The sequence below is a fragment of the Haliotis asinina genome, chromosome 11 (genome assembly GCF_037392515.1).
Source record: "Haliotis asinina isolate JCU_RB_2024 chromosome 11, JCU_Hal_asi_v2, whole genome shotgun sequence".
Classification (NCBI taxonomy): Eukaryota; Metazoa; Mollusca; class Gastropoda; order Lepetellida; family Haliotidae; genus Haliotis; species Haliotis asinina.
In genome coordinates, this window is record NC_090290.1 from 13,692,614 (window position 1) to 13,720,578 (window position 27,965).

The window sequence follows — 27,965 nt, forward strand, 5'->3', positions numbered from 1 at the left end:
CCATTATGTCACAATCGACTCACCATTTTAACTTTTCTTGATATTTTTATTTTACATATGGAATTTATGATATAAGAATAGAAGTTTAAATTGTTCATTAAGCATGTCAAGTCGTAATAATTATTTCTTTGTTATTATTTTGATTTAATTTCATTAATTTATTTTCAGTTGTAATCATAGTCAAATCATTAATTCAAAGATATCATGGGAACATTAATGGTTAGTTGAGAATGTCTTGATTCACCACTGGATGTTCTGTTTGCAGTTGGCCCTCCTTACACATTCCGATTTCGAGTCAAGTTTTATTCATCTGAGCCAAATAACCTCCGGGAGGAATTAACGAGGTAAGTTGTTAGTACTGGGAGTTTTATTCAGCTGTTGAAGGTATTACGGGTGTATTGTAGTGATATTAGAGGGATTAACAAACAGTGAGAGTTTGTCACATTACTGTATTAGTGTGTGCTAATGCCTTGCAGCATCTGTCCAAGGCACAACTGAGGTCTGACTTCATGGATTACAGATACAGGACCTACCAAAGAGTATTTTCCCACTGTGCAGAAAAGCCCACATTAATCATGGAAATAGCAACATAAACATAATATCTCGCTACTGAATCAGTAAAAACCACAACAAAAGACTATGAAACTGCAACATTTTTGTATCAGTGAACTTTGACATCCTCTGTACTTGTGCATTATGATATGCTCTTCTTTCGAATTTCTGATCAGCCTAGAATCACCTGACATGGAAAAAGTGTTAAAAAGTAAGTTAAAAAGTAAAGTTAACAAGTGTGCACACAAGTATGATGATGATAAATCCAAATAACACAATGCAGAGATGAAAACAAAAAAACAATTTAGCTGTCACGTTTACCAGAGTGTCATAATGTGCAAGCTAAAGTTTCACCTTGTGACAGTTCAATTACAAAATATGCTGATACTTATTTTATGGTGGTTTTGAGTAAAATGGTCCTCATGCTTGTTTTGTGTGTGTATTCTTTGTAAATATGTTTTTTTCAAATTTGGTAGGAAAATCCCATCAGAGGTTGATAAGAGTCTTGAACCTGCAGAATCTGTGCCAGGTGGAAGAATGGGGATGGAGATTGATGATGCTAGTAAGGGTTTGTTCTCCATTACAGATACCAGTTCTTCCTCCAGTTGAAGCAGGACATTTTCCACAACCGTTTGCCTCTGTCAGAAGAAACCCTTATCGAACTCTGTGCTTTAGCATTACAATGTAAGTACACCCATGGAGAAGTGTACTGTGTTAGTACACACAGATTGAAGTGCACTGTGTTAGTACTCCCAGATTGAAGTGTACTGTGTTAGTACTCCCAGATTGAAGTGTACTGTGTTAGTACACCCAGACTGAAGTGTACTGTCCTAGTTCACCCAGATTGATGTACACTATAAGAACACCCAGATTGAAGTAAACCGTGTGAATACACACTGATGGAAGTGTACTGTTTTTACACTCAGATTGAAGTGTACTATATTTTGTACACCCAGATTGAAGTGTACTGTGTTGGTACACCCAGTTTGAAATGTACTGTGTAAGTGCACCTAGATTGTGCAGTGTTCACAGTGAGTCAGTTCTCATTCAAACCTTGCAAAACAGTAGCATGCTGAGAGTTCTGACAAATCCGAAACATCTGGTACTGCATTAGTATGAGTAGTATTGTAACAAAGGGGGAATAAAGTGTGCAGGATAAATGTCCAAATACTGTGAGGTTCAGCCCCTGGAAACATAGCGATTGTAAACAGTCACACACTCTATGAATAAATACATTAGTAGATACAACCTCTGGACCCTGCATGGCACCAGAATAATGGTATTCAGCTGCTCATCCAGTGCATCTATCACAGAAGGAAAGGATAACAGAGCTAGGCTGTATAGTTGATGAACCTTTACAGCTTACAATACAGTCACTGGGTGGGGCAGGGTTTGGCCCCATATCGTCCCAGGTGGTACAAATCCTGTAACCATGGGAAAACTTGTGTAACCAATGCTGTCCTCTCCCAGGAACAAGTCGAGGAGGCTGTGGTTTGGAGGTAATGGCTACCTTCAACACCACTCTGATGTGTCAGGACTGTCTCAAGGACCTGTGTTGCCTTAACTCTGCATTTAGATGAGAAGATGTTATCAGAATTTGTCCAGAATTAGTTTGTGTGTAATTAGAATATTGGCCTTAGTGGTTGTGTGTCTCATTGAGATGGTTTTGTTAGGTAATCAGAATCACAGAAGGAAGATGGCCTGTAATGTGTAATAATGTAATATGCAGTAATGTAATATCCATTGAGACATCATGCTCTACAGGTTTGCATAGTCAGTGTTGCAGGGCTCAAAGCAATTGTAGGGCTACGACAGGCGTAAGTCTGTGTTAAGGAATGGGAGTTAGATCACCTCACGTCAATGATTGCTTTTTGGAAGCACTAGCTGCGACTTTGTAACTTGTAGGATATATACAATCATGTCCAACTTAGGCACTTGTGTGCAGATCTTGGTGGAATCCCATGTTTCCAGCATACTGACAACATGAAGTCCCACTTATATTGATCACACCTATGTCGCAGCTGTTGTATTGAACTGTCACCAGATACTCACCGAGATTCACATTGTCTACTCATTTGGGAACGGGGCCAGTGGCCAGATCAATTTGCTTCACATTTTATTTATCAACAACATCGGTTTTTAGATTGGTTTCATATACAGTGAAACCTGTCTAAACCGACACCACATTGGACTGAATTAAAATGCTGGTTTAGACAGGGTGCCAGATTAGACAGTGACAATCATTTTCCAACATGTAGTCTAATGGCTGTCATTTGCATTTGTCAATCTCTTTATGTCTATGGTCCAAAGTAAAGTACCAGGTCCGGGGTAGAATACCAGGTGCACAAACCCATGCTTGCCATAAAAGGTGACTACGATCATCGTAAGAGGTGACTAACAAGATCGGGTGGTCAGGCTCGCTGACTTGGTTGACACATGTCATCAGTTCCCAATTGCATAGATCGATGCTCATGTTGTTGATCACTGGATTGTCTGGCTCAGACTCTATTTTTCACAGACAGCCACCATATAGCTGTAAAACTGCTGAGTGCATTGTAAAACTAAACTCACTCACTCACTCACTCACTCACTCACTCACTCACTCAATCTAGCATTATCTAGATTAATTAATGTATGGGTTATGGGTCCTTGATTGGACTGCTTATACCCATGTCAGTTTAGACAGGGTTAATTACACGTAAGGCCAGACCAATTTTATGTCTTGATTACGGATCTGCCTGCCATATTTTTTCAAGAATAAGCAAAAAAATTATAATTAATTTTCCCCATTCAAAAATTAAAATCCTAATGTATTTATTGGCTAAAAATGTAAACTAAGAAGAAAATACTTTTGAGGTTGTGTTTTTTTACCCATATTAACTTCATAAATTGTCAAAAGTTAAATGCTGTTGAATATTTGAGTATTTAGAAAGAATATTACTTTGATTGGAAATTTTTTCTTTCTTTTCTTTTTTTTTCCCCCCCTTAGGTGTTCAGAGGACAAAAATCTGTAAAGCAAGGAATCAAATTTGTCTGCCCTAAAATGGTATCTTGGGACAGACAGGAAAGTCCTGCTGGAGCATGTAATAGACAGGTTCCGGATTAGACAATGATCATAATGATGTTGCAAAATGGCAGGACTGTTTTGACTCTGTGCCAGATTAGACAGGTACCGGTGTTGGCAGGTTTCACTGTGTATCTGGGCCATATTAGAATGCCACAGCTGAACACCACATAATCTATCACTCACTTTAACTCCTGTCAAGGAACCTCAAATATCCCCAAGCACCACCCCACCCATAGTTATAAGTACTAAAGCATGTTATCATGCAGTACTGTCTCCATCATAATCAGCAGAAATAGGATGATTCTCACTGACATGCGACCATTGCCAACAGTATGTATTACTTTACTGCAGAATGAACTTGATCAGAGTAGGAACAGATATTGCTGTGTGTTGTTGTGGAGAGTTTTGTGAAGTTAGTCTTAACTTGAATGTGTGTGCATGCGTGCATGCATGTGGAGGTGTAGGGTGTGTTGTTATCAGCTTTACGTCAATGTTGTAGGTGTCCCCCACACTGAAGTAGACTGCTTGTGAAGTTACCGGTAATGAATTGCAGTGTTGAGGTAGTTCTTTGTGTTTGGACAATGAGCAGTGTAGGTATAAGGAAGTAGATCTGCAGGAAAAACCTGGCGTGCAGGAAACATTTGTCTGAGGAAAATACCCCTGTGAAGTGGCTTGTGTTTGATCTGTATTGTTACAACTGCATATTACAGGTGATTTAAGGCATTAGCCAGGTGAGTTACTCTGGTGATAGAAAGCATAAGTCAAGTACAAATACTCAGGTGATACAAGGTATTAGTCAGGTGCAATACTCTGATGATAGAAGGCATTACTCAGGTGCAGTACTCAGGTGATACAAGGTATTACTCAGGTGCAGTACTCAGGTGATACAAGGTATTACCCAGGTTGCATACTTAGGTGATACAAGGTATTACCCAGGTTGCATACTTAGGTGATACAAGGTATTAGGTGCAATACTTAGGTGATACAAGGTATTAGCCAAGTGCAGTACTCAGATGATACAAGGCATTAGTCAGGTGCAATGCTCAGGTGATACCAGGCTAAAGTCAGTTGCAATGCTCAGGTGATACAAGGCTTAAGTCGGGTGCAAATTTATACATATTACAAAACATACAGATGCGATGATACCAACTATGGTGTCAGATTTCAGTTTGCCAACACACTTAGCAAAGCAGTATTCCAGCTTTATGATGGCAGTCTGTAAATAATCATATCTGGGACCAGACAAACCTGTGATTGACATCATGAGCATCAATATCATATCATGTATTGAGCAAGTATGACTTGTATGACATGATGACACAGAGTTGAAGACTATTTCCACTCTTCATCACCTTCGGTCCTGAGCTTTCATACTGATAGACACTAAAGGCCATGAACCTAACATTACATCATCATTACATGCCACAGGCCTGCACATGGTATGATACAATACATGTCATGCTGCAGACATAACCAAGGTAGAGTGTTAAGACTTGACAGGCACTTCGTAATTGAGCTGAAGGAAATTACCTACGTTGTTGTTTGTTGTTCCAGCTGAGCTGGGAGACTATGACCCAGAGGTCCACACTCCAGGGTACATCTCTGAGTTCCGCTTCATCCCCAACCAGTCGGAGGACATGGAACTAGCCATCCATGAACAGTTCAAGAAGTGCGGGTGAGTACCTGCAGTGTCTGCATCTGTCATCTGAACATGGGATGCTGGCAATGAAGGCATGACTCACTTACTGAAAACACTGCAAAAGTCTTGTGCTGTGTCAGAATACCTTAAGATCTTCTCTCTGTTGACCGGTAAGATCCTTTCTCTCTCTATTGACCTGTAAGAACCTGTGCTGTGTCAGTCCACCTGTAATATCCTTTCTGTTGACCTGTAAAGTCCTTTCTCTCTCTGTTGACCTGTAAGATCCCCTCTCTCTTGACCTGTACTATCCTGTGTTGTGTTGCAGTGGGATGACGCCGGCCCAGGCAGAGCTGGCCTACCTAAACAAGGCCAAGTGGCTGGAGATGTATGGCGTGGATATGCATATGGTCATGGTGGGTGTTCCCCTTAACATCGCCATTCTCAAGCCGAGGCAGCTGTTTACATGTCACAATATTTGACACCTAGTTTCAAGACTTAAGCTCCACACTGATTATCTCATGACAGAACATCCATAATTTCCCTTCAGAGTTCTTCCATTAGAGAACATTTTAGTTACATATTCTCCAGAGAAAGTATGGTAGTGTACAATTATATGTTTGTGTTCTTCAGGGTCGAGATGGCAATGAGTACAGCCTGGGCCTCACACCTACTGGAGTCCTAGTGTTCGAGGGCAAACAGAAGATTGGTCTCTTCTTCTGGTATGAAGCAAGCGTTAAGGATAGGAAAATTAAATGACCTAAGCGACCCTCACACGGCAAACTAAAGTTTGACAACCCACCACCACCGTATCACCAACACCAATTTTGAGTTACCAAACTTTTGTCAGCAAATAGGATTAGTCACAAATTCGAGTTTGAGGTTTTGTTGTGTGAACTGTTGTCAGACTTATGTTGTTAAGAAACAACCAATCACAGTCAACGAAATTGTCACATGACAGCACCGATACAGGTACTAAGTAACACGAAAGCTTCACATCATGTGTTTGACACGTGAAAACACGAGTTTGAGAACTTTTAAAACTTCTAAAACGTGCTGTCAATTTTTAGTTAGTCATGTGAATTCTGCGCTAGAGTCGTCTCACTGTTTGGCAGCTATATGGGCTCTGTATGCAGAAGAGTATGTTGAGGTACTGCAGCAACATGCAGACACTATCATCTAATGTCTTCTCCTCCAGGCCAAAGATGACGAAGCTGGACTTCAAGGGAAAGAAACTCACACTTGTGGCTGTGGAAGATGATGAAACCGTGAGTAGAGTTTCATGTCAATATCCAAACAAGGTCCAGAAAGGGTTCTGTGGAAGAAAACACCTTGCTGAGGTTATGGTAGACAATGTAAAACTGGAGGGGTAGGGATTTCCCCATGCAGTTGAGCGTCTACCTATGAATCTGAGACTTGAGGTTCCAATCTCGCTTGGGACAACCTTTGTAATATGAGCTTAAACTTGAACGATATTTTTCAATTCATTTGAAACACTTATGAATCATTTGAATGTTGATGTTCATATAAACTTAGGAAAAGTAAAACCTGGGAAGCAGTCTTTCTAACGAAAAGTAAAACCTGTCCCTCCTAAACAAAAACCTCAAATGCAGTTATTCTGGGAAAACAAGAGATAACCTAATATATAGTGAGAAGCACACTACAGGTTTATATAGACACACCCCTCTTCAGTTCCTAGACCAGGCTATGACACCAGTGTTGCCTGACTGAATAATGAGCATGTACTATTACAGGGGGCAAGTCAGGACCATGTGTTCGTGTTCCGACTGGCCAGCGACAAGGCATGCAAGCACCTGTGGAAGTGTGCAGTAGAGCATCACGCCTTCTTCCGGCTGAAAGGCCCTGTCAAAGAGGGCAGTGCCAGACAGAACTTCTTCAGACTTGGGTCAAGGTTCAGATACAGGTAAGACTTGCTATGAAGCCAGGAAGCTGTTTGATTTGGATGAGGCTAACTTGTTCTTTCATGTAACTTTCAGTGATTTGTATATAGTGTGCACGCCCCCTCGTGAGGTAGTGGTTAGAGCATTCACCCAGAGAGGTGAAGGTCGCAGGTTTGATACCTGGCCATCTCATACCAACAGACATTAGTGGGTACAACTAGGAGTGGTCAGTATGGTTTCAATATAATGTGCCTGAGTGGGGTATTTATGCTTACCTGTGGCATGGTATCTCAGTAAGGTAGCAAAAAAGAACCAGCTTAAGTTTGTCCTAGTACAAGCAGCCACACATACACACGCATGTACATGTCATATGAGCAGAATATTCTATGTTAAACCCTATTTCCCCTCACCTACACAGTGGGCAGAGGTTTGCTTCGTAGAAGGGTACAAGAGGTGTATTGTACCTCTCACAAATATATTTTCCCCTGCATCAGGAAACACTGTATTTGATTAAGATCATGTACACCAATCAGATCTCAACTTTCATAGGGTAAGTGATGGCTGATCAAATGAAGTGGGGACCTGTGACGGTCCCGGGACAGAACAGGCCCTCAGCAACCCATGCTTGCCATAAAAGGCGACTATGCTTGTTGTAAGAGGCGACTAACAGGATCAGGTGGTCAGACTCGCTGACTTGGTTGATACATGTCATCGGTTCCCATTTGCGCAGATCGATGCTCATGTTGTTGATCACTTGATTGTCTGATCCAGACTTGATTATTTACAGACCACCTCCATATAGCTGGAATATTGCTGAGTGCGGCGTAAAACTGAACTCACTCACTCACTTTATCGGGGGGACGGAAGAAGAAAGCAATGTTTCAAGTTTGACGAGGATGATACAATATGAAAATGGAGTTTCCCCCCTCTGTATCAAGATGATTGTATTACTTGGTTTCATGTATTTGTCATTGATGGTTAAAACTGAATCCATATTGATGGATTTTTGTTCAGCTATGTTTGTGGGAAATGTTGAGCTTTCAATGTTTCATGGACTTTTTTCCTTTCAGTGGTCGAACAGAATATCAGACAGCCACTGTGAGCCGAGCTCGTCGCAGCGTCAGATTTGAACGGAAGCCTAGTCACCGCTACTCTCGTCGGGCAACTTTCGAGCGAGCAGAACGAGAAGAGAAGATGAAACTGGCCCAGGAGAGAGCAGACAGGAAGAAGGCTGCACAACAGAGTCGGGAAGCTATCCGGGCAGAGAAGAAAGAAACAACAATAGACGAACCCAAAGTAACAACTGTGGTTGTGGCTCCTGGTGCTGCTGCCACACCGGCTGTGACTGTTGATGTCGCTGATGGCCCAACCGGCACCTCTGCTCTAGACAGATTAGACACATTGATCAAAGGAACAGCGGCAGACACTTCAATGAACTCTCTCAACAGGAAACCAAAATCTCCACGGCCATCAACAAGTTCTACAGCTGCCAATGATGTGTCCATACGAGGTTTGTTCAATTCCTTGATAGCACTGGAATTGTTGTCAGGCTATGCCCAGACTTGGAGTCAATTTGATGTATAGAATGTCATGCTGATATGTAGACAAGTCTGACCTTCCCCATTCTTGTTTCTGATCACTCCAAGTATCTTACCTCTTCACATCACTGACTATGGTAAAGAATACTGGCTATATTTTTTCACCATCAGCTGTCCAGATTAACTTGTTTAAGGAACAAAAAATCCAGCTGCCTAGAGCCATAATGTTCATTTGTTTCATCTGTTTGTCCACGTTGACAACAAAAACAATTCTGACAGTTGTAACACATCTGGTAAGGTCTAAGGCACAGGCTTGTGTCACTGTAGATTGCCATACTGATGTGTTGACATTTAGGACTTGTTTGTGTGGTGATATGCCATTTTACCATAAATGTGCCGTAAGATATCTGAAATCTGAAAAAAATTCCTGTGAGCCAGGTGTGTCTGAAAAAAACGTGATACAGAGCTGCTGTCAATATGTTACAGAGGCTTCTGAGTTTGCGATGGCACGGATGAAGGTGCTGGATGACACCGCGCCGGTGGTTCACAAACCCAAGCCAGATGTAAACACATTCCAGAACAACCAGGTCAAGTTTGCCTCCACCAGCACCGCCACCATTCCCCCTGACCAGATGAAGTGCAACATCTTCAAGGCAAGGCTTGAAGAAGACTTAAAGAAAGGTGAGCCAAGGAATCATCAGTCAGATGTGACTGTCAGCTTTGAGGGCTGACCTAGGTCTGATTGTCAGAGTGACTTCGTTCTGATTATCAGGAAGGAGGAGTGACATAATTCTGATTATCAGGTAGGAGGTGTGACTAAGGTCTGATTCTCAAGGAGTGCCTCCCTTCACAAAAGAAGGCAGTGGGGTAGCCTAGTGGTAAAAGTGTTGGTTCATCACAGCGAAGACCTGGGTTCAATTGCCCACATGGGTACAGTCTGTGATGTCCATTTCAGGTGTCCCTACCATGATATTGCTAGTATGTCGCTAAAAGTGGTGTAAAACCATACTCACTTCTCAAAAGATCTGTCTAAATTGTTATGTGGTGAGGAATCTGGTGAACACCTGAGTTATCTGCTCCTACTTTGTCAGAAAGAGCCTTACACTGTATGTTTACAAGTGTCTATGATTTATTTCCTCAGATAATGAAGTGGTTGCATTGCCACCAGCACCAGCAAAGGTTGTATCTGAGGACGAGGAGGAAGACAAAGAGAGGTATGGCTGTGTCTGTCGCCTGCGTTCTTTCTCACAACTTGTATCTGCATGGTAGACACCATATTGAATGTGTATATTGTAGATATAACACTGATCTCACTTACAACGTATGATGTGTGTTTATTGTTTGTTCACACCATTAATGTTTCAACACCTTCACACTGTGTTTATCAGCTGCTTAGAATGTTTCAGTTTGGAGAAGTAATGATGTCAGCAGTGATGCCAACCACTCCCAATTTTTGGAGGAGTTATTTGATTTTTATGTACAAAAATTCACTCTCCAATTTGTGAATAAAAAACACTTGAATTTCAAGAAAATACAAATATGTTTATATATTTAGAATGTTTGAAAGGATTTTATTTAATAGCAATTTTCATATTCACATTTGAGGTATATGATTAAGTATGCCAAGAGATTGCGTTTTTCATGGCTATATATGAAGATTTTCATGGCTATATATGAAGATTTTCATAGGGGAGCAACTTGATATTGGGTCGGTGAGGTAGCCCAGTGGTAAAAGCATTCACTCATCACGCAGAAGACCCAGGTTTGATGTGATGGGTATGATGTGTGAAGCCAATTTCTGGTGATTATCAGCTGTGATATTGCTGGAATATTGCTTTTCGGTTAGTGGCGTGGAACCCAACTCAGTCTACTCCATTTAACTTCATATTGATAGATATGGATACCAAGGTCAATATAGACAGTGCTGATTAAAGAAGCTCCAAGTGAGCCTGGCCTGCAGTGTTAAAACTTCTTTAGTGTAGCCAGACAGGTCATCAGGTACTGTAAGGTTGTACCAGTGCATCATCTTCATAAGGTAGGCAGTAACAATGTACTACTTTCACAGGGTCAGATGGTCAGGCTCTCTGATTTGGTTAAGCCAACTGTGTAGATTGATGCTCATGCTGATGACCACTGGATTATCTTGTCTAGACTCAATTATTACAGAGGACAGCCTTATGGCTGAAATATTGCTCAGTGCAACTTACAACTAATACACTTTCATTTGTGGAGTCAGACCAACCTAAGGAACACCCAATTTCTTAAATTATAAGTGGCATTTTGGCAATAATCACATTAAAACACTGGATGATATTTATTTATTTTAGTTGTAATTGTCAGAGATACAGTTTCCGTACTGTGATGACAGAATCCATCTGACATGTTGTGTATTTTATGTTGATGCATGTGTCACATCCTGACAGAAAACATTTCAGGATATCACCTGTATTACATGTGTTTTGTATTTGTCTGAATTTGCTTGTTTGAATATTTTTGTCACATAGTGTCTATATTGCATGTTTATTAGTGTAGTTTTTGTGTTTAAAGTATCTATTTAATAGGAATATGTAAACACTCAGAAATACTTGTGTGCATATAGCTTGTCTCCCTGAATCATATAATATTCATTTGCTCTCCATAGTAACGTCTCTTGAGCAGCCTGGTTATGCAGTCAAAATCTTTTCATCATGTTTGGTTTCTTTTTACCTTATATCATTTGTCATCAGTAAATGTAATATTGTTAATCTTTAAAGAACTTGCATTAGTAAGAAACATTATCTTGAGAAAGGATACTTTGATAAAATAACAAAATCAGCCTCTGAAAACATTTTGAAATATGTGTTGATTTCTTGTGCAGGATTGTCTCCCTTATTTGTACAAGGATCCACTTAAAGTGGACTCAGATTCCAAAATTGCCTTGCTTAGAATCATTAGTTTGTGAGCCCAACTCACTGACAAATTTGATGTCAGTTTGTTTGAGATGTTGTCAGTTGTGGTGATGTTTTGTGTGAGTATGACATTGTGACTTCTAGTTTGTTGACACTGATGTGCTTCCATCAGTGGAAAAGAAATACTATCCCAGTGAATTTTAATGTAAAATGGTTAAATCCAGTGTCTCAGATACCTGTGGTAAAACTGTTTTCTTGTAGCTTTTCAAATTGACTGGCACAATGCAGGTCTGTTCTGAATTTACCATCATGTGACCTGTATGGTTGGGGGGTCATGTGACCTGAACCACCGTGTTTCCTTGTGACCTGCGTGTTTTGGGGTAGTCATGGGACCTGTGTGGTCGGGGTCATATGACCTGAACCACTGTGTTTCCTTCTGACCTGAGCGGTGGGGGTCGTCATAGGACCTGCATGGTTGGGGTCAAGTGATCTGAACCACTGTGACCACATGGCCTGAAAATCTTCTTCATGCCTTACAGGCCACACTGACGTGGCTTGAATACTGCTAATAGCATCAACCAACATGCACTCAATGAGACAAAAAGTAATCTGTCAAGTTTGTTTGTCAAGTTTTTCAGCAGTGAGTTTAAGGTGTTTTTCTATTTGAAATGCTGTGACATTGTCTTTACACCAGGTGCTCTTCATTTCTGTTGCTCAGTTTAAATTCTCAGAGCTGACACTCTTGAAATCTGATACCCTTGAATAACATATTTTCAAAAGCTCAAACAAATATATTGCTTGGTGTGTTAACATTTAACACCATGATTCTATCCAACTGTTGACTTTGCTTTTTAGAAGTGTATTTAACTCACATTAATATCCACTGAGCCGTCGACATTGGTAGTGAGCCAGTTTTACCACAGGTTACCCATCAACTGCATGTTTCCATGGCAACTGACCCTGCATGATGTACTTGCTTCCAGTGATAAGAACAGTGAGAGTGATGCTGATGAAAATGAGGACGTAAATTCGGAGAGTGAGGAAGAGGAAAGGTAGACAAGATGCCACTGTGATGTTCTAATCTGTAACACAGTACTACTGCATGGGAGTTTCTACTAACAAGCATGGTTCTATTAATTAACAAACTTTAGTGACCATGAGTTCTTTCCCTTGACTGAATTATCTCCCTTGACTGAACTCCCAGATGGAGTCCTGATAATTAAAATTTAGAGTGTTTGATTTCTCTGCCTATCAAGACACACATGACATTGATAATAACATTGGTGAAATGTCTTTATAAAACCTGCAAAGTAACAATTGCGGCTATTAGGGTGTGGTTAGAAACACACATTTTGGACATTGTGTACAGACTTGGGCTGTCAGTCATTCATGCCGATTATTTTACATTTCTATTATTCAGTCTTGTGGAGGGAAATACATGGGGAACTAACTTTCCAGTATTTTGATGCAGATATTTCTGCCATCTGACATCCTGGTATTTTTTCTTTAAGATCCTATCTCATTTCAGCATAACATCTTTACGATCTGCCGTCATGTCTGCTCTCTGTATTTCATGACATTTCTACATATACAGAATTTTTGCTGATATTTAAACATCTGTATTATATCAACAATCGCACATCTTTTCACAATTTCCAACAAAACTTTCACAGTTACACACCAATCTATAATCATTTTTGTCAAAGTTTCTTTTTATATATCCTTATAGTAAGAGAGTATTCAGATCATACAATGGCCTCCAGGATTTCCAAGATTAACCAGTTTATGTCCATTTCATTTTGTAGTTCAAAGGGTTTTCCTTACAATGTTTAAAGAACCTCACGTCAGGGTTCTCTGATAGCAAATATGACTACACGTCAGTCAAACTTCAGATGTCAATATGTTTTTATATATGTGTTCTAGTATTTAACATCAAATGATTCAAAGGTCAGATTCTGTGTATCAGGCGTATATGATTCTTCAACTTGTTCTGTTGTAATTAATGGTAACACAACTAGTGTCAAAAATATTCTGTCCTAACCAGCTTTAGTAGCAGATTTAGTGATGTCATTTGGTTGTGTTTCATAGTAGTCAATGACGTCATATAAACATTGTTTTCAAGGATGATATCTCCTATAGAAACTGTTTTTGGATGATTATCCAACATGAGACATGTATAAGTCTGTAGAATCTAAATATTTGGTTGTAATTTGGTTGATGAATGGCATGTAATCTAACCAGTAGTTAATACATCAGAACGTGTTAGCATGTTCTGTTTATAATTAATAGTTACACATTGAAAACGTTCTGTCCTAACCAGCTTCAGTAGCAAACATAGTGATGTCATTTGGTTGTGATGTCATAGTAGTCAGTGATGTCACTTGTTGCATACATTGTGATAATGGAGGATATCTTCTTTCATGTCTCTTGTAGAAACTGATTTGACATAATTAGGCAACAGAATGAGACAAATCTGTAGAATCTAGATATTTCATGGGCATTTGGTTCATAAATGAAATTGAACCTAACCATCAGTAGTCATACAACAGAACTCGTTTGAATATAAGTACAAGTTTTGTAAATATAAGGAAAGCCTATCATCCCTAGTAGATAAACACCCTGCATGGTTGGACAAGTTAACAAGAACTACCCATTGTAGCTTAATGAATTAACACAGGAGAATATTGTTGTGTGTTGGGAAAATCTGAGGGGTTATTAAGACCAACTGCTGTGATGACTGTTCTCATTAAGCATGCATGTATGTGATGTCTCTGTATAACCCTCATATCGTCATGTGTAAGGTGTGCATGGTGTGACGTATAGTAGCATCTTGGACAATTGTGTTTCAGAGCTGCGTTGCCATGGTTACTATATACGTGTGGGCGATGTACTGCTCGAAAGGGTATATAAGGATGCAGTATCATGCAGTCTGACATCTCAATCATCAGATCATGGTGTAGCTGTGTTTGCAGAAGATATTATAAGAACATCAGTAAAACATAGCATGAAAATATTTATCACCTATGTTAAAATATGTTAAGACTTCTTTTAGTGATAGACGTATGGTGTAACTCCAGTAAGGCATAGACTTATGATATGCTCAAGTGCCAATAAGGTATACACATATGATGTGCTAGAACTCCAATAAGGTATACACGTATGATGTGCTGGAACTCAAATAAGGTATACACATATGATGTGCTGGAACTCAAATAAGGTATACACGTATGATGTGCTGGAACTCCAATAAGGCACACATGAAGTTTGTGTTAAAATGCCAATAAGACATAGACTTACGATGCGTGAAATATCAAAGAAGGCATACACTTACGACCAGTTAGAACTCCAACAAGGTATAACCGATAGACTTATGAGACATTAGGATTCCAGTGAGGGCAAACTTAATCTTGCCGTTTGGTAAGAGGTAGACATACGCACATTAGAGATCCAGAAAGGTATAGACTTACGATGTTAGAACTCTCAATAAAGGCTAGACTAGACTTACAGTTAGGCTAGTCTCCAGTAGGAGGTAGACTTACAATGCATTAAGGACTAGAGTAACATTTAGACTAACACAATGCTAGAATTACATTATGCATAGAGTACCTACAGTAAGGGGAAATGAGAATCGCAATACGGTAGAACTCAAGTGAGGAATAGACTTATGATGGTGGCATTTCTCCAGTGGGCACTAGACGAAAGATGTTGGGAAATAACTCTTTATTATCATGGTGCCCACCAGACTTCTTAGGACAGGAGAACTGCAGCCATCTTATCTTGGTGTTGATGTACATGGTTTTACTGTGGTTTGTTTCAGTCCATCATTGAATGCTTCTCTCAACGCATCCAGCGTGGCCCCAGATGATGTAGTGCACTTGGTCAAGCCGGTCAAGATAGCTCCAGCTGCACCCACCATTACCATGCCTGTTGTGCAGAACGGGTCAGTCAGTCATACCAATTTGTGGTAGTTACTATCCATAATGCTCTGAACCATCGTTCAGAAGTCTATGAGGCACCAAGATCTGTATAAAGGCGCTTAGTATTCCAGATCTTGATGTGCCAAGTTGGTAATAATAATGAGTCTGTTTATATAGGGCCAAACTTCACACCAGGTATGCTCATAGCACTAACCATCAGTAAGACAGCATATCATTACCCCAATTAACCCAAGCTGCCTGTTAGGTGCTGGAAGGTATAGTCACATGATTTTTTCAACCGGGTACCCATTTTTCTTCTGGGTGAACAAAGGCAGTTTGGAACAAACTCCTTGCCTAAAGTGAGACCATGAGTATCACATGTGTTTTGTTCCACTATTTAGGTGTCTATAATGCTTTAAAAACCAGTATTTCAGGTTGTTGAAGCACCACGCTCTTTCAACTCTTATAGCCAAACCAAAACTTGACTCCTCAAATGATGTGAGACAGTTCTGCTGACATTGTAATCGTCTGTTTCAGCTACAGCAGTATGGAGAGACGCAGTAAGCTGAGCACATCAAGCACCTCCTCTCACACGTCACACACCTCACACAATCGCACTGTCAGTCAGACAAGTGACACCACGGAGAAGAATCGCAAACTAAGTCAGAATAGTGACGTTTTCGTCAGCATCAGTCCAAACACTGTCATTGGTGTTCCACAGGTAAATCACTTCCAAGCATATCACTGTGTAACATCTGCTGGTGCAAAGTGTCCTTCGTTAGTGAATGTCAAGGTAGAAGGTCACTTGGTGGAGGGTGTTCAGGTGTTGGTGAATGTAAAGGTGCAGGTCTTATTTCCTTGGAACAGGGGTGTCTTTTCTCAGAGCGGAGTGGCCTGTGTTTCAGCAATGGGATCTTGTGTTAGAACACGGGTATGCTGTGTTTCAGCAGGGGGCTTTTCTGTTTGAGCCCTAGTGTACTGTGTTTCAGCATGGGATCCTGTGTTTCATCAGGGGTGTTCAGTGTTTTGGAGAGGGGGATTATGTGTTTCAACAAGGGGGATCCTGCGTTTGACATTTTCTGTGTTAGTGATGGGTATAAATGTTGTGACAAAGAATATTGTGCAGAATGCGTCTTGTATACGACTAGGTTTTACTGTATTGAGCAAAGTCATCCCCTAAATTCAAGATGATGCAGTGCTATTGGAGGTCATCCCATATAGATGGGGGCTCATCCAGAGTAGTTTGAGGGGTGTACTGTATAGGTGGAGGGTGTTATATGCAGATGTTGTCATAAATCAATCAAGAAGTGTGCTTTGTAGGTGGAGGGGGCGCTTCTAGTCTCTTCACAGGATTGCCTGCTTTGATGTAACACCAGTAATGAAATATTTGGCTAATGAACTCATGACTGTCCAGCTTATATATAGCCACGCAGGCAATACAGGGATCTCAGATTTGTACATCTACATGTATGTTTCATTGAAGAGTAATATTCTGTTGCTTTATATGAAGAACGTCAAGACCCTGCATCACAGAGCAGTCTTAGTACTCTTTCAGTGTTGGAATTACAACTGTGGTAGAATAAGACCACTTTGTGGAATGGGGTCCAGCTCTTTCATTTGAGTTCCATCATCTTTTAAAATTTTGTTGCTTTTCTGTAACTTTCATTTCTATGTGACATGTCAGAATTGTTCTGTTATTTTGTCTCTGTTGTCTTCACATCTCATTTCATTTTGCTCCTTTCATCAGCCTCCAGAGAAAGCCAAAGCTAAGCAGCCTCCTCCAGTTCCTGCTAGACCCAAAGTTTCCCAAAAGGTGCTTCTTGCCCACCCCCAGACAGACCCCTCCCAGGAGGAGGAGGAGGGCCAGGGCATGTGTGCTCCTCCAGAGCTAACCCAGCTTCATACTCCGCTAACCCAGGGTTCAGAAGGGGATGAGATACTCATTGACTTCCCTGCCACCTCCCAGTCACCCACAGACCCCACTCATACCCTTCCCTCAGACCATACAACCACCCTCCCCTTAGACCCTATAACTAACCTCCCATCCAACGTGACTGTGTCATGTTCCTCCAATCCCACCCCGTCCACTATTACAACATCAGCTTCTGTTACATACCCAGCTAGTGCTCCTCAAGCATCACATGCTTTCCATTCTGGTTCCAAGTTCTCCACCACTGATGCTCCTGTGTCGACAAATCCCTTCTTGCATTCTACCTCTTTGGAGACTAAACAGCCCACTTCTGACGTACCTTCTGTACATGGTCCTGAGACTGGAACTGCCAAGACTGAATCCCGAAGAATGTCCGGACCCGGACAGATTCCCGCCATCATCCTCACCAGTCCAACATCAGAGTCTGAGTGTGTGATCAGCCCAGCAGCTGAACATGCTGCCGTTCCAGCAGTTCCACCTCATGCAGCTGGAGATAGTGGAGAAGTGACAGCACCATTCCAGACAGCTCCCACTCCACTGGACATAAAGAAGGACAATCCCTTCCCAGTTCCAGTCTCTGTAAGTGATGGTCTCACAAGGGTTGATTGCACAAAGAGAACATCTGGAGCAATTGAGTCCTCTGAAAGTTTTGATGACGAGATGACCTTGCCTGTCGACGACAAGGACATCAAACCATTCCCACTTGACCTGAATGCTGCTATCGCTGCTGTAGAGAAGGAGGCAGCCATGGCAATTGATCCAGCAATATTCAAACCAGTCTCCCCCGTTTCCAACCCTGTGGCTCCAAGGCCCTTTCCATTAGACATTGAGTCCTTCACCCCCTCCCAGCCAACTTGTAGAGTCCAGTCCCATCCCCCAGCCCAACCCTGTAACCCAGTCTTTGCACATTATCAGTCACATCCACCATATAGAGTTATCTCCCCTGCCCCTAGCCCATCCAAGATGGCAGCTGCAGATGTCTGCACAGACAGCAATGTGGGAGAAGGGCCGCCTGTCTTCATTGTAAGTTTTCTCAACACTATTCAGGTCCCTGCACTCGTTGAACAAAACAAGATTGCCAAGTTTTCCTTGTGGAACGTGTTCTTTCAAACTTGCATTTTAGAACCTCACTAACTATGCATGGTAAGTTGGCATGACACAACCCTGTTGAAGATTGACAGAATTGAAACGTTAAAGAGTTTCTGAGTTCCCTGACTAACAATGTTCTGTTGTCCCTGATCAGAGTTTGATGACACAAGGCAGGTACTGCATGAAGCACAAGCCAGTTTAACACTTGCTGATATTGATTCATCATCCAGTGACACAAAATATGAACCCTGTGCCACCTCTTAGCCGAGATTTGCAGTTTGGTCAGACTATTAATAGAGGCTAAGGCACCACAAGTCATTGTATAGAGATACTGCCCTTTGACATGCCAGAAACTGGAAATGATTGGTTGGGTCTTTCAGATTTCACCAAGGGGAATTAAATTAAACGGAAACCAGGTTGTGTGAAACAGGTCCAACTTCAAGTGGCCTAAACCTGGAGTCTTTCTGTTCAGCAGAAAACTGAAATTAAATACAGGAAATTCTCCTAGAGAAGAAGATCCTATATCCTGTATTTAGGCATAAGATAAATTCATAGAATGTTTGAGTTGTTAAGATTTATTATTGGAAATTGTTGAGGAAACTCAAATTACACAGACCAACCATTAATATTTAACATTATGAAGATTGTCCTATGGTTGTTCAAACTCTGATCAGAACTTGTTGAACCTCGATTTTATCACTGTTCAAAATTTCTGTGGACCTGAATAGATTTAGCATGAGAAAATTTGCATCATGTTATGATATTTGATATCTTCATTGTTTCATTGACTAACATTTCATGTAATCATTGTGTATGTGTGCTAAGTTGTGTGACCAGGTGCTCGTTGATTGTGAGTAGTAGCATGTGGAAATGTAACCATGACGATACTACCTGCATGTCAGGAATGGACAGGAGAAAAAGGTTTTGGGATGATGTACTTGATGTTTGCCTGCAATCAGTCAGTGTATTAAATGAGGCCAGTCCAAATGACCATCCCTGATGTCTGGCTGGGTTTTTGGCTCATTTCATACACTGAGTCAGTGTTGGTGATAGGTGTGAAGGTCAGTTGGTAACTGATGTAACCTGGCTGGTCGTCGGACTCTGACGATAGAGTATCATGCAGTCATCCACTGTTTTCCCCCTTCAAGACTAAAGATTTTTACAGTCTGTGTGGTCACATTTGTAATATCGTAATTATTGCATACGCTCAATCTTAACTTTCTCACTCACTTATAAAAACAGGAAAGACAGCCTATGAAATAAGTCAGAAACCCAGCCGGACTTCAGGGCTGGTAACTTCAGTCTGATAAAAATATTTACAAAATCATCAGCAAAATCATAGGCAGGCTAGCTGTATATTTAGACGATCCGTCAGAAATCTAGCTCATCTTGGGCAGTCGAACAGGACTCATTTCATACACTGGGAAAGGTCATCAGTACAGTGAATTACGGAATGAGAGACACTACATCTTGTCATCAGGGACTGGAGTACAGGTGGAGAGTATCCAGCATGAGGCAGATTAGTGATATAGCAAAGTTTAGCGGGGAAGAATTGTCATTCCAGATGTCATACAGATGGGATACACCCTGCAGAGAGGTCTGAGGATGATACAATACAAGGTCATATCGGGATGATCCCGAGTCAAATCGGACAATCCACGATCAACATGTATTTGTGTTCTGTAGGTTTCATTTCCAAAAGTCACAGCTTACAAATTGATGTATTGTTTTAAAAAGCTGCCCAAAACCCAGTGCATCCTTCACTGCATGAGAAATGTCCTCGGATCTGCAGGCAGATTCGTGTGGTATCTGGGTGAGGTTGTGAGGAGGTTTGCATGGAGGAACATGGGGCCTGCTTTGATGGAATGACTGGTCTGGTACATCTTAACTTAGCCATCATTTGAACCCATTCATAACCAATTCACTACAGACTGCTGCTACTTAGTGTGTATTCTGTATGATAATGTTTAACACTGCACTGTTTACTGAAGACAATGTACATCTCCAATATTTCTAATGCTCGTGTTTTCTCTGTATTGGACTGTTGTGATATTCCAATAACCTAGTAGCCACTTTATGCAGTACAGTAGCTAGACTGTATATTCGTTCACCTGTATTATGCATGGTCAGAGAGTGCATATATACTTACTGTGACAACAGTTGACTGTTCAAGCTCTGCTTCCTGGTTTCTGATTGAAAGTAGTCTTTTGAAATAGTACTCTATTCCAGTTCCATCTGAGACAATATTAAGTTTAAAGAATCAGATTCATAAGTAACCAGCATGAACATGAAGGTACTGTTCTCCCTAGGACACATAAGCACTGATTGTGTAAAGTCAAGACTACACATGTATTAACCCTTTTTCTCCAACAGTTGGTATGAGAAATGCAGCAGTTTTGTCGTATTCTTTTCAGGAAACATCCTTTACCGGAACAAAAGCAGCGAACCGCAAGAACCCCTCTTCTTCAAGTGCTAAGACAACTGTTAGTCACGTGGTTACAGTGAACAAACGATCTGTGTCAGAGTCAAACGCTTCTCATGCCAATGGCAACGACCTTTCACCATGGCAGGTGGCTCCACCTGAGAAGAAAGTGGAAAGAAAGATAACTCTAACTACAGAATTGTGAAGTGCAATGGAACATGTGAATAATGAGGACTAAGACAAGAAATTTCGAAGGAGAGTGTTTTTAGAGATGTGACTGTTTGGACAAATTCTTCGTGGAAGAGACTTAAATTTGCCAGAATGAATATCTGTAGATATATTGTGTGTAGATCTACGATACAGGACACATAGGAAGAGCTGTGGATGTATTGCATGTAGATCTACAATGTAGGACACCTAGAGAAGAGCTGTGGATGTATTGCGTGTAGATCTACAATGTAGGACACCTGGAGAAGAGCTGTGGATGTATTGCGTGTAGATCTGCAATGTAGGACAACTTGAGAAGAGCTATGTAGGAAACATGTAGTGAAGATATTTCCAGAGGACATTTATTGATTTTATGGCATATTTTATCCTTCATAATTATTGCTGTGTGTGGGGCTGCTGTTTTGTGATGTCCTATGGCCTTCTGATAACATTTTCTAACCCACAAGAGGAATGGATTTCTAATCTTTTATGTTCATCATCAGCTTTTCAGAAATAATGACCATTGCTGACTATGCATGTAAGTTTTCAAACTACGTGTCAAACAAATCTTTGAAAAAAACAAAATAATCACAATTTTTGTATGATTAAACATCAGTTTATACTGGAATGTTTGCTTGAAGAAAAGATAATTTTAAATCCTTCTCTTCTAACTATCTTTTCAAGTTACATGGATATTTTTTCAAGTTCTGTAAAATGGCACACACATCCCCTACTAAAACAAAAGAAACAATTTTTTGCCTAGAATGGAATTCTGTAACAATAGAATTTAGAGGCAGGAAAAAGGCTTTGTGGGCATATTAAGGTGTTGTGTCTCAAGGAATAATTCTTATGATAGCAGGCAGGTTTGTCTGTCTTGAGTTGAAGATGAATAAACACATATACTGGTTCAGGGCCGGTTGATAATACAGTGATCCTCGGTCCTGTGTAAAAAGACAGCTGTTAGGATAATTGGGGTCTTATATCTAAATATTACTGAAGGACCAGGAGATTTACCACATCTGATTCCATGCAGGTGCTTGCTGTTAATGGGATTATCAAGATTTCTTTCTCCACTCTCTGACATTGCCATGTTGAAGGATAATGGTTCAGAACAATTTGATACAGCCATATCTGCTCACCATCTTCTGACTTATTAGTGGCATGCTATTGTCATGTTAACATGGTCGATCTGTTCGACCACTATATACCATGTGTATGTTAACTAGCTTACTGTTTTACATTACTACCTATTGCTTCTAGCTGAGCAGGTAGGGTGTTCTGTCTGACAGTGCTTCCTATTGTACATCTCTGTACTTGCTGCTTCTAGCTGAGCAGGTAGGGTGTTCTGTCTGACAGTGCTTCCTATTGTACATCTCTGTACTTGCTGCTTCTAGCTGAGCAGGTAGGGTGCTCTGTCTGACAGTGCTTCCTATTGTACATCACTGTACTAAATGCTTGTTGCTGAGCAGGTAGGGTGTTCTGTCTGACAGTGCTTCCTATCGTACATCACTGTACTTATTGCTTCTGTCCTTGTACAGCACTATGGGTAAGTTGTTTAACAATGCTTCCATGTTGAGTCAGGGGCACTAGACAGCCAGTCATTAGTTCAAAGGTAAGATCAAAATCAGCTCACTGAAACATCTTGTTATTTTATATTGGTAAATTGAGACCAGCTCAAAAACAGGAAGGTAGTCAAACATTACCTTGTTATGGTTTGGGGACAAGAACATTTTAGAAGTATATTTTTGTGACTGACAAATGCAGTCATGTTAGTGTGGGTTTTATGATAATTAGTGCTCTGTATTTCAAGCTTATGTGCACTTGTGCTGCTTAAGACGATCGGGCTTATTGCGAGGGTACTATCTTAGCGTCAGTTTGGGAATTCAGCCGGCTGCCCTGTTGTCAGTATTGTGTTACGCATTTACCGGTTTTGTATAGTTTGTGGATGTCATCACGCATGTTATTTATAGCCACTCTGTCTACACAATATAATTGAACATATATTTGAATTTCTTGCCACTATGTAATCAGATTTGTTCTAATGGTACTCTATGCATGTTTGCTATTCTGATGTTTGACATATCCAAAGCATGCCTTACTTTTTTGAAGACATATCAGCACTATTCCTCTTGCACATGTCCAGCTGCCCAATTCCGTCGACTCAATGTGGGCCTTACGCTTTTTAACTGAAATGTTATTTAACAGAAAGGTTCTTACAAATATTTTTGGGTATTTTATTTTATTTGTCTACATGCATGAACTATTCAACGGAAGACTGTCACACCCATGTGGACACCATATATATTAATTCATGTTTTAATGTGCGTACGGATTTAACAGACATAACATTTGATGTATTCTTCACCAGAATTGTGTGGAAACATTAGCCAATAATGAACACAGACACTGGGGTTGTTGTTTGAGGATGTTTACGTGCAAGGTGCTACATAAGAGGATGGGATATTTGGTTGCCAGCACACCAATGTCTAAAAAGTTGTCAGACCCCAGTTTGGGAATTTGTGATTAATTTGTGTTGAATTGGTCCCTAGCAACTAAATTTGTCAGGCAAGTAATCGTAGATTGATTGTCTTTGCATAAGTTTATGGACCATCGTCTTATAGCTGCAACATTGCTGAATGTTATGTTACACATTAGACAACTGACTAACTTCAGCTGGTCTGTTAGGTTAAGTTGCACAACCCAGGGTCTTCTGTATATGTTGTAAGTAAGTTTTAATTGTTATTTGTTGCCATTTTTTTAATGTGAACAGTTTTAAGTAGCTGCCATTGAAAGGGGTTGTGACTTTTCTGTGTTACTTTCGAATCTTGATTGCAATTTTCAGTACTCGGACGAAAACAGATGAACTACATGTTCCATTAGAGGTTGGAAAACTGACATTCTTACATGATACACTATGTGTTTCTAAGCCAGTGATTTGTTTTCTGGTTGAGCTAGCCATACGCATGTTGAACCTCGACTTTTGCTGACAATGGTGGACATTCCTGGTTGTCATCGTGGTTGTAGCCCGGTGTTTACGGGGAAGAATTTGCTGTCCATACACTAGGTAGTGGCTGATTTGTTACGTGGCATTCCATCGTGAAATAGTTCACTGAGTCAAGGTACCTCGGTTGAGATAGGGAGGGAAATGTGATATTTTTAGATGTTGTTTAATGTAGGTATTGACTAACATGTACAAATGAGTAATATCTGTCATTCAATACAAAGGTCTTTTCTGACAGTTTTCACGCAATATTTTTATACATGTATTTTGAATTCCTTCTACGCTTTCGCTAACACAGACTGAATGTGTGAATATTACTGTGTTTTGATGCTTTAGTGCATATAGCATATATGTTTGTCATCGTTGTCATCTTTGTCTAACTTTTTCCTCACAAACTTTGTCCTGTGTACATATCTGTATTCTAGTGTTATCTTGAAATCATAAAAAACTGTTTATGAAATTCTCCAATTATAATATTTATTTATAATGATAACTCAAGCCTGTAACAGATTTTCTGGTATGGAACTACCAACAAATCTGACCAGCTCATTATCCAGCTCAAGGTCATTCACAAACCTTGCTTTTACTGATATGTAAATTTACCAGATATCTACTGGCAAACAAGGATAAGTTGAGCACCAACCTGACATTTGACCCGTATTAGCATGTATGAATGCCGCCCATGGGCACTTGCCATTGTGAATGAAAGGGCCACAGGTTGTCCATGATCAAGTGAAGTACTGCAACCAACCACGTGAATCTTATAAGCAAGGCATGTTCAGCTACACATGGAATCAATTTCATCATCATACACTGTATGTGCACTAGCCTACATCTAACTTTCACAAACCAAATGAGTTTGCTCCTTGCTGTGCACCGCCTTCTTCTCATAAGCATGTTTTTTCTGCGACCACAACTTGTCCTTGTTTGCCAATAGTGCCTTTTTCCCATCCTTGTGTCTGTCGATTTTTGGCAGTCCACTGCAGCGTGGATCTTACATTGGTGCTGCCATGCCTGATATTGAAATCTATCAAGTCAAACAAACTTGCTAAAATATCAGCCTTGTGCTTATGCAAGGAATAACAGAGTAATTGTCTTTCACTTGCAGGAGGATTTGTTTTAAATTTCATCTTCCCTGTTAGTGGATGTAATCTATAGCCACTCTGGAACAAAGGACATCTTTCAGAATCATATTCATCAGATTTATACTGTTAATTATTTTTCATTAGGGGCGATATCTTATTTTATCCATGTGTGGTGCTGATTTAGAGAACTGTGCCTTTCACTGTTTCACACCCAACAACATTTCACAGCTGTATCTCAGCTGTCTCATTCCTTTGGATGATATTTAATGGGTACCACATTGGACACTTTTCCCTTTTCTGGTAACTATAATTATTATAAAATGCCTTTTTGTCCTTCACAAAGATGTGCATATTTGATCAGTGGGATTCCTGAGCAGGTCACTGTTAAATGCATGATATATTTCAGGTAAAATATTGGACACAAGCTGTTATGGAATATCAACATTGTGGCTTGGGTGAAATTGAAATCTTGTTAATGATCAGTAGCTATCAATTTTAATATTTCATTGCTGATTTAATGTTTTGATGTCCTTCACCTTTATATCATGTATGTTAAACTTCTGCACTATTTAACAAAGGTGGATAACATGTCTGTTGTGTACATTGATGTGGACATGTTGCCAACACACCAAGCCCGTTTCCGTTGCTGTTGATGTTAAGGCAGCTCTCATCACCAGGAGACCTTCAAACAGCTGATGTACTTTTCCTGTAATCTAAAAATTTTGCTGGACATAAAATAAAGTCAGTTTTATACATTTTGGATGATTAGATGGGATAAATCTGTTAGTCAACACCACATCCAGTCGAGTACTGGAATATGTATTTAAAGATTTCAGTTGATTTGTTGGGGTTTTTTTTTTTGTGACTTGCTGTATATTGCTGGTCTCCTGATGGGATGAATGCTGACCTCCCAGTCTCTGTCAACCTAATCTGTATATTTTGTCTGTACATAACTATGATCTGTCTGTTGGTGACAGCCCAAGTGCTGCCATGGTAACAACTGGGGTTGACAGAGTTGTCTTCCCTTTAAGACAATAAAGGTATTTCAACATGATAAACACTTAGTGAGGTTTGCTTGAATTATGACAAAGGACAGCATGTTGCGCATCTTTTGGTTTAGGGATGTCACAATGTAGGTGTCTGACCATATGACATGTGTACTGAGGTCATACAGCAACATGGCATTTTCGACTTTTGTGCATAACACACAGCCATTACCTTGATGAAAACTTGTGTGATGTTGAAACCATAATTCTCTGAAAACACGTTAACAACTCCTGTAAGTCATTTGTTGTAGGTAGAGATAATTAGAGAAAGGGCAACTAACCATCAGGCAAGTACCCATCACTAACTCTCAACCAGTTACTGTTGCTGTGTTGTGTCAAAAATACAAGAGACAAATGTGTTATTCAAAACAGTAATCCATATGTGTGAAAAAGAAGAAGAAGAAAAATCGATATAAAATCATATGAATTGTGTATCATATTGTGTAAAGCTTGCCAATAGTGAAGAGATGTACATCCCTAGAAAGCGTACATCTATATATATATTCTTTGTTTGGAGACTGAAGAGAAACAGATTGAATTCAGCAAGAGACTAGGTATTTTCATAGAGTGTGATTGTTATTCAGGTCAGATCAATGTTGAAATGTGTTGTAAATTTGGTGTCATGGGATTCATTCCAAATTAGTATTGCCAAAGTTAGGCATTGAACAACAAACAGATCAGGGTTTAAACTTAACAAGAAAAAAGCTGACTGCATCACTCCAATTACAACTTGAGGAAAATTATTGGTAATAGTTCCAGGATCATAGTGGTGAATCACTGTGGTTGCTGCCCATATGTGTGACAGACACCTGTGGGTGTGAGTTTACGTTTGCCTTGAGTGTGTTTCTGGGTTTGCCTGCACCAAATTGATGCTGGCTTCTCACTTTCCTCCCTCACAAAGCCAGATGCTGGAAGTGGAAGATTCTCTGCAGCACAAGTGTGATTGCATGTAACAAGTCAACACAAGTTGGTGTCTTACATTCGACAAATTTGACTACTGCCAGGCCTACATCAACAGCATCACTGCTTACAGTACCCAATAACGTGGGAGAATAACCCGATTTTCTACTGTATGGATAGTATTGGAAATGTGAAGTTACAAGAGTTACTTATGTAGTTGTAGATCAGGAGTTTTATTCTAATGTATAAATGAAATGATTAATACGTTATTTTTATTATTGAAGAAATGTCATCTTTTGGTATTCTGTTAATATGAAGTCATGAAAGACATGACCTGGTTTAGCGTCAGAAGACTGTTTTGAAGGGTGATCGAATACCGGACAGTCTACAATGTAACATTCAACCATCATGCCATACACCTGCATTTTAAACGTTTGTACCATTCGTTTGTCCAAACAAGAAAACCCCGGCAATATACAGAATCATACTTTTATGAACATGTTCATTTTAGACAAGAGATAAATATGTACTAACAACGACCATGTGTCTGCAGCTGAATAATTGCTGATAGTAACGTGGTTTAACCAAATGTATTCTGACAGAGGAATATATCTCAGAATTATTTTGTTTCACCCAGGCTGTTGTGAATATCAGTTGTCCAATGGAGAGCCGTAACAAGAAAAGGGGTGAACTGGACATGGTTCAGGAAATGGATGGTCTTGTTGATACTACTGTTACGGGAGACGGAGATAGAGACTCTGAAATGCAGGTTTTGAAAACCCTTTG

The 27,965-nt window shown here is 40.2% G+C and overlaps 1 protein-coding gene across 6 annotated transcripts in view; it reads left to right on the forward strand.

Annotated features, from left to right (window-relative positions):
• Positions 1-26,291, forward strand: part of LOC137255183 (band 4.1-like protein 5) — a 67,855-nt gene extending 41,564 nt beyond the window's left edge. The window contains exons 4-18 of one of the 6 annotated variants that reach the window (XM_067792582.1): positions 266-344; positions 1,139-1,236; positions 5,174-5,294; positions 5,584-5,671; positions 5,889-5,977; positions 6,454-6,523; positions 7,010-7,179; positions 8,227-8,666; positions 9,181-9,375; positions 9,836-9,908; positions 12,566-12,634; positions 15,400-15,522; positions 16,037-16,220; positions 17,247-18,452; positions 20,933-26,291. In XM_067792582.1, coding sequence (XP_067648683.1) covers positions 266-344; positions 1,139-1,236; positions 5,174-5,294; positions 5,584-5,671; positions 5,889-5,977; positions 6,454-6,523; positions 7,010-7,179; positions 8,227-8,666; positions 9,181-9,375; positions 9,836-9,908; positions 12,566-12,634; positions 15,400-15,522; positions 16,037-16,220; positions 17,247-18,452; positions 20,933-21,145 — 3,218 coding nt within the window. In that variant the 3' untranslated portion in view covers positions 21,146-26,291. The remainder of the gene's footprint in view (positions 1-265; positions 345-1,138; positions 1,237-5,173; positions 5,295-5,583; positions 5,672-5,888; positions 5,978-6,453; positions 6,524-7,009; positions 7,180-8,226; positions 8,667-9,180; positions 9,376-9,835; positions 9,909-12,565; positions 12,635-15,399; positions 15,523-16,036; positions 16,221-17,246; positions 18,453-20,932) is intronic. The other 5 variants (XM_067792585.1, XM_067792586.1, XM_067792583.1 and 2 more) reach the window with 5 other exon arrangements.
• Positions 26,292-27,965: the final 1,674 nt, after the last annotated feature.